The 5,884-nt window shown below is 49.3% G+C and overlaps 1 protein-coding gene across 1 annotated transcript in view; it reads right to left on the bottom strand.

The window, feature by feature from the left end:
• grin1a (glutamate receptor, ionotropic, N-methyl D-aspartate 1a) overlaps nucleotides 1–5,884 on the bottom strand; it is a gene marked incomplete in the record, with an annotated part of 44,348 nt that overhangs the window by 10,143 nt on the left and 28,321 nt on the right. Inside the window, 2 exon segments of the mRNA XM_017425504.3 lie at nucleotides 1,126–1,152; nucleotides 5,711–5,856. Coding sequence (XP_017280993.2) covers nucleotides 1,126–1,152; nucleotides 5,711–5,856 — 173 coding nt within the window.

The following is a 5,884-nucleotide window of genomic DNA, read 5'->3' as shown; positions in this document are numbered from 1 at the left end:
GCTAGCCCTTAGTTTGGACTAGCCCTTAGTTTGGACTAGCAGTTAGTTTGGACTAGCCGTTAGTTTGGACTAGCAGTTAGTTTGGACTAGCCCTTAGATTGGACTAGCCGTTAGCTTGGACTAGCCGTTAGCTTTGACTAGCCGTTAGCTCGGACTAGTTGTTAGTTTGGACTAGCCAATAGCTTGGAATAGCCGTTAGCTTGGACTAGCCGTTAGTTGGACCAGTTGTTAGTTTGGACTAGCCAATAGCTTGGACTAGCCGTTAGCTTGGACTAGCCGTTAGCTTTGACTAGTCGTTAGCTCGGACTAGTTGTTAGCTTGGACTAGCCGTTAGCTTGGACTAACTAGCAGTTATCTCGGACTAGCTGTTAGCTTGGACTAGCCGTTAGCTCAGACTAGCCGTTAGTTCAGACTAGCCGTTAGTTGGACCAGTTGTTAGTTTGGACTAGCCAATAGCTTGGACTAGCCATTAGCTTTGACTAGCAGTTAGTTTGGACTAGCCGTTCGCTCGGAATAGCCGTTAGCTCAGACTAGCCGTTAGCTCGGACTAGTTGTTAGTTTGGACTAGCTGTTAGCTTGGACTAACTAGCAGTTAGCTCGTCAATCTCCTGAAGATCTCGAGCCTTCGGAGCTACACGGTGGTGACTTCTGTTCCTTCGGGTGAATCTTGCTCCGGTTTAAAGTTTTTCTCCAGGACCGCCGTGACTCAAACCAGGCCGTCGTCTCCGTGGCGACGAATAAACCTCCGACACAGGAACCAGACCGCCGCAAAGGTTCAACCGTTGATTCGGAGACAAAAAAACTCAGCTACGAATAAATGCGAAAATAAAGTTTACACCACCTGATGACTCCAAACTGAGGCCGTTCAAAAAGCTATAGCATCTACGACAGGTAAGATACTAGCTGTCCACAACCTTCCACGGAACCACGCTTCTAAAGATCTGAACTACCGCTTTAACGGAGTAGCTCCGGTCGACAGACGCCTGGTTAACCTCCCTCCTCTCACGCCATCAGGGTGCCCCACCGCTGCTCTCACAACAACTGACTGCGTGGTTTGTGTGCAGAAAACAATAAAAAAATCAATAAAAGAAAATAAAAGAATAACTCATATTAAGGTATTCTTACATCCTGAGTCTCTAGAGAGGAAGAGGGCTGCATAGAGGGGGGAGAAAAGAAAAATAAAATAAATTTCCATCCAGCTGATCATTACTTTAAAGAAGATCCTTAAGCAAAACAAAACAAAAAACAAAAAAAAAGGGCAGATATTTATATATAGATATGTAATAAAAACTAGCAAAGCAAACATCCACATCCAAAGCCAGGCAGGTATAAAAAACCGAGAAGCTACAGTGTCGGATGCCACTGGAGTGCATATCAAAGAGGGGGAACAAGAGCGACAAAAAGTCAGGAACTGAAGCCCATTTAGAGTCATTATACCGTAAATAAGCGGTATAACGGAAATTCACCCCACACACAAGGGAATGTGATGCAGCATGGCGCAGATGGGATGGGTGCCCTTCGCTTCCATGGAAGTGAAAAAAATAAATGAAGTAAATAAATAATAAGTCCTGGTGGCGCTGCCTGGCCTAAGATGGATGTCGGTGAAAAGATGCGGTGGGCGGCTTCGAGGGGAGGCGCCCCCCGGAGGTGGGAGCGGGGCAGTGTGGTGTGAATTTCATCATGCCAAAAACGCTTCATGGATGACGGGGGGAGGTGTGGGGGGGGAGAAAAGAAAGAAAACATAGAATAATTGTTAAACATAAAACAAACAGCGTGACGGGTTAAACCGTAAAGCAGGCACGGGCGAGCGGGACTTTAAATCCGTTTTTTTTTTTGTTTGTTTGTTTGTTTTTCTCCTGTAGGAAGATAACACCTCATGTTAGTAAATGGGTTTCAAAGAAAGAAAACAACAACAACAACAACAAAAACAAAAAAAAAAGAAATCGGCGCCGGAGTGGCGTCGGCTCCCTCGGCGTGACGCTTCAGCTCGCTCGCTGCTCCGTCCGACGCCTGGCGGCTCGGAGCCGTGATGACTCAGTCCCGGCCATGCCGGGCATGCTGAACCAAGCTGGCGGAGTCCAGCGTCATCATCATCATCATCATCATCATCATCATCACAGTCGGGGCTCCGAGGCTTTGCCGCCATTTTGAAAGTGACAACAGTTTCAGTTCGGTTCAGACGGTGCGGCTCTGAGTAACATCTGATCGAAACGCCGCTCAGCTGTAGGAACAGAAGGGATGTAAATCTGATTTATTGGACCCGGCTCGGAGCTGTCAGAACGCTTCCTGTGAAGCTGGGGTGAATGAAGTCGGGTTGAGCGGAGCAGTTACGAGAAGTCAGTATTTTACCTGCGCCAGGTGGATCCCAGTTTGGAGCTTAAAGGCTCCGTCACGCTCCACGGGACGTAAGGAGGTTGGGTCGCGGTCACGAAACGTTTGTTTTCACAAGACAATCGGATCAGAACTCCCAGGAAGCTCCTCCCTCTTAAAGGAAGCCCCTCCCTCCTCCAGGAAGCTCCTCCCACCCACAGGAAGCTTCTCCCCCTTAAAGTAAGCCCCTCCCTCCTCTATGAAGCTCCTCCCACCTACAGGAAGCCCTCCACCATAGGAAGATCCTTCCACCTACAGGAAGCTCCTCCCTCTTAAAGGAAGCTCCTCCCTCTTCCAGGAAGATCCTCCCACCTACATTAAGCTCCTCCCATCCACAGGAAGCTCCTCCCTCCTCCTGCGGCGTTAAAGCTCCTCCGCTCTCCTGTCCTCCTACAGATGTTTGTTCCTTCGCTGCGACCGGACGTGTTTATTAAACCGACCGAGACAGAACACGCCGTTTGACGGCGAACGATAACGAGCGAACGAAGAGAGCGTGTCCGGCCGCCGCCCGGCTGAGGAGCACTTCCTCCACGAAACGCCGCCTGTGTCTTCTCGCGGTCTTTTTAAGCTCAGAGGTTTCTACGTTTTGCTGGAACAGCCGTAAAGACGGCCGGATTTTCAGCTGCTTCTCAGCGACGCAGCTGAAGCAAAATGGCTCCAATAAAGCTCATAACCACGCCCACAACAACTTCTGACCAATCACACGACACTTGGAGCGAACTGCTGTCTGAGAAAGTTCTACCTCCTAAACCACTGGATGGATTTAAATGAAAGGAATCAATAAATTTACTTCCCTAACTGACTAACAATTAGAGTCAGCCTGATTCAAAATGGCCACCGCAGCTAACAGACCTTAGCTAACTCAGTCAGTTTTACAGATATTGAGCTAAAAAGTCGGGGTGGTAGTAGCTAATTTGAAATTCGAATTGAAATTTCAAATTTCAACGGGCTTTTATTTTCATATGCTGTCTTTGTGGACGTTGGCGCCACCCAGTGGCACGACGCAGGCGCTTCAGTGCTTTTTGTTAGAACAGACAAAGAAGAAGAGATAAAGAGATATCTGGAGGATCGAAGCAAATATAAGCCTAATTTTCAACTCAGCTAAAAAAAAAATATGTTTTTATTCTTTTATGATTAAAAAAATCAACGTTTTTCACGGGAAACTGTTTTAGAGGCACATAAGGAAGATTTGCATCCCTTCTGAAGCAGAAATAAAGACTCAGCTGCTGAAAGGTTCGCATCACCGGAGCTCTTTTAAGGCTCTTTGAAAAGCAGCAGCTGATGGAGGCCGGACTCGCCGCTCGGGGGGCGTTTGGTCGTTTTGCACAGATGCAACCAGGCGTGCACGTCCCCGTGAACTTGCATCCGTGTCGGCGCGCCGGCCTCCGCAGGAACACACGAGCACAGAGGCACAGGCAAACAAAACATGAAAGCGACGCCAGCGACGACCCTGCAGGATCCTCGCCGCGCCGAGGGAGGATGAGCGCGCGGGAGCTGTCCGCCGTAACGAGCTCGTGGCCCCACATAACGGGGACCGCCGGCGTCCTCGGCGCTCCGTCGTCGCGATTAACTCGGGTCTGTTTTTGCTTTTCACGGCGCGAACACGCCGGGCAGCCGGGCAGTTCCTCGCGCGCCTCGCTCCTTCCTCGGCGCCTCCGCCCTGCTGCTGGAGGACGCCACGATTAGGGACGCTGCTTCGCTGACAGGCACTTGTGATTTTCATACTGTACCTTTCTCCAGCGCCCCCACTCCCCCACCCGCCGCCACAGCCGCCGTGTCACAACTTGATCGGCCGCTAAACGAGGAAAACCTGCCCCTCCCAGCAACCCAATCAGGTTGAAAGTCGAGCTGATTGCGCTGATTGCAAACGGTTCCTGATTGGCTGAGCAAAGAGAGTTCTCGCTGATGCTTGATTACATCTGAGCCCAGTTTGTTCACTCAAATAAAAAAAAGAAAAGACATCACGTTTACTCCAAGGGGTTTATTAACATGAAACAGACTCTCAGCCGAAGTTTCGGCTCATACAGGAGTGGCTTTAATTGCAGCTCTTCAACGGCACAGATGTGCGCTTGAAACAGCTTTCTGAACTTCACGTTTGAAATAATAAAAACTCCGTCCTAAAGGGACACCTCTCAGACTTTTTGTGATAATATGTGAATTAAAGTGGCTTTTTATTTTTTTTGGGGGGGGGGGACTGGGCCAGAATAAAACGTAGAAAATGCCGGAGCGGAACAGTTAAAACGACCCGGGCAAGAACAAGCCCCCTGAGAGGCTGCTTCATTCACACACTGCCTTAAAACGACTAATCTGTTGACTCAGAGCTGCGAGCTAACCAGCGCTAACAGCTGTTAGCGTCAACTAGCTCGCTCCGGCTAATGTTAGCTTCAGAAACCAAACTCACCGTTTGATAACCGAAGTTATCATCAAAACCAACCGGGTTAAACAAGCTGCTTTTACCGCTTTACCTTTGTTTGTTGCATCCTGAAGCAGAGGTCCAATCAGGTCGGATTTGCTCGACGTCTGGCTCAAAATGGCTGACCGCGAGGCGTGAAAACGGCTCGTCGTCGACTCAAACCCCAGGGCTTCGGCTCGGCGTGAAAACGAAGGACTTTCTAACAAGCTCCTCCCTACAAACTTGAAACTAATTTTAGAAACGTAGATGCTTTTATTTTGTATTTTGTATTTTTTTTTATTTGAGTGAACTAAAGAGAAGCGTTCAGGCGGCGCTCCACGAAGATCCCGGCATGCAACTTTAACGCCGTATCGATCGTCCTGCGCAGCTCGATGCTCCTAAAAGTTACAGCATCCTGAAAAAATAAATAAAATAATAAAAAACAAAACACAAGTGTATGATCGGGCCAAGGCATCGATTTCTGCTCTTTATGCTCTATTTGGCTGCAAAAGCAAAAAAAAAAAAGTCAATGATGACATGATTAAAGCATCAACTCTGCTCCTGGTTTTAAAATGGATCCTTGCTTGGATGAAGCGTCTAACGGCGCAGCAGCAGCTTGCCGTGCTGCGGGCGGCGTTTTAATGCCCGCCACATTAAAAGGCTAGCTTGTCTACCAGCCAGCAGTTGACTTTGGGGTGGAAATCGCTCTGCTACATACTAAAGACGAGGTCCCAGTCACCACTTGACTTCCACAGGCCTCCTTACTGTCCTGCAGGCACACACAGGAGACACGGGCGCAGTTGGCCTCTGGAGGCTGTAAGGACCCTCAAAATGGCCGCTCTCTGCACGTCGCTGCGAATTCAAAAGCTCTCAGAAAAACGAAACGAGATACAATTCGATCCGTTTGCTCGTTTTTTTCGGCCCCGGGCGTGAGAGTAACGCTCCTACCTGCAAGTTCTTCCTCCAGACGTTGACGGCCGCAAAGGCCAGCTGCATCTGCTTCCTGCGGGCGTCTTTATGGCGCTTGTAGGCGATTTCGATAAAGATGAGGAAGATCCCTGCCGCGATGCCTCCGGCCACCAGCATGAAGACTCCTGTTGGGGAGGGGAGGGGGAGGGACGG

This window comes from Kryptolebias marmoratus, linkage group LG14 (assembly GCF_001649575.2).
Source record: "Kryptolebias marmoratus isolate JLee-2015 linkage group LG14, ASM164957v2, whole genome shotgun sequence".
NCBI lineage: Eukaryota > Metazoa > Chordata > Actinopteri > Cyprinodontiformes > Rivulidae > Kryptolebias > Kryptolebias marmoratus.
This window is presented reverse-complemented; position numbering and strand designations above follow the sequence as displayed.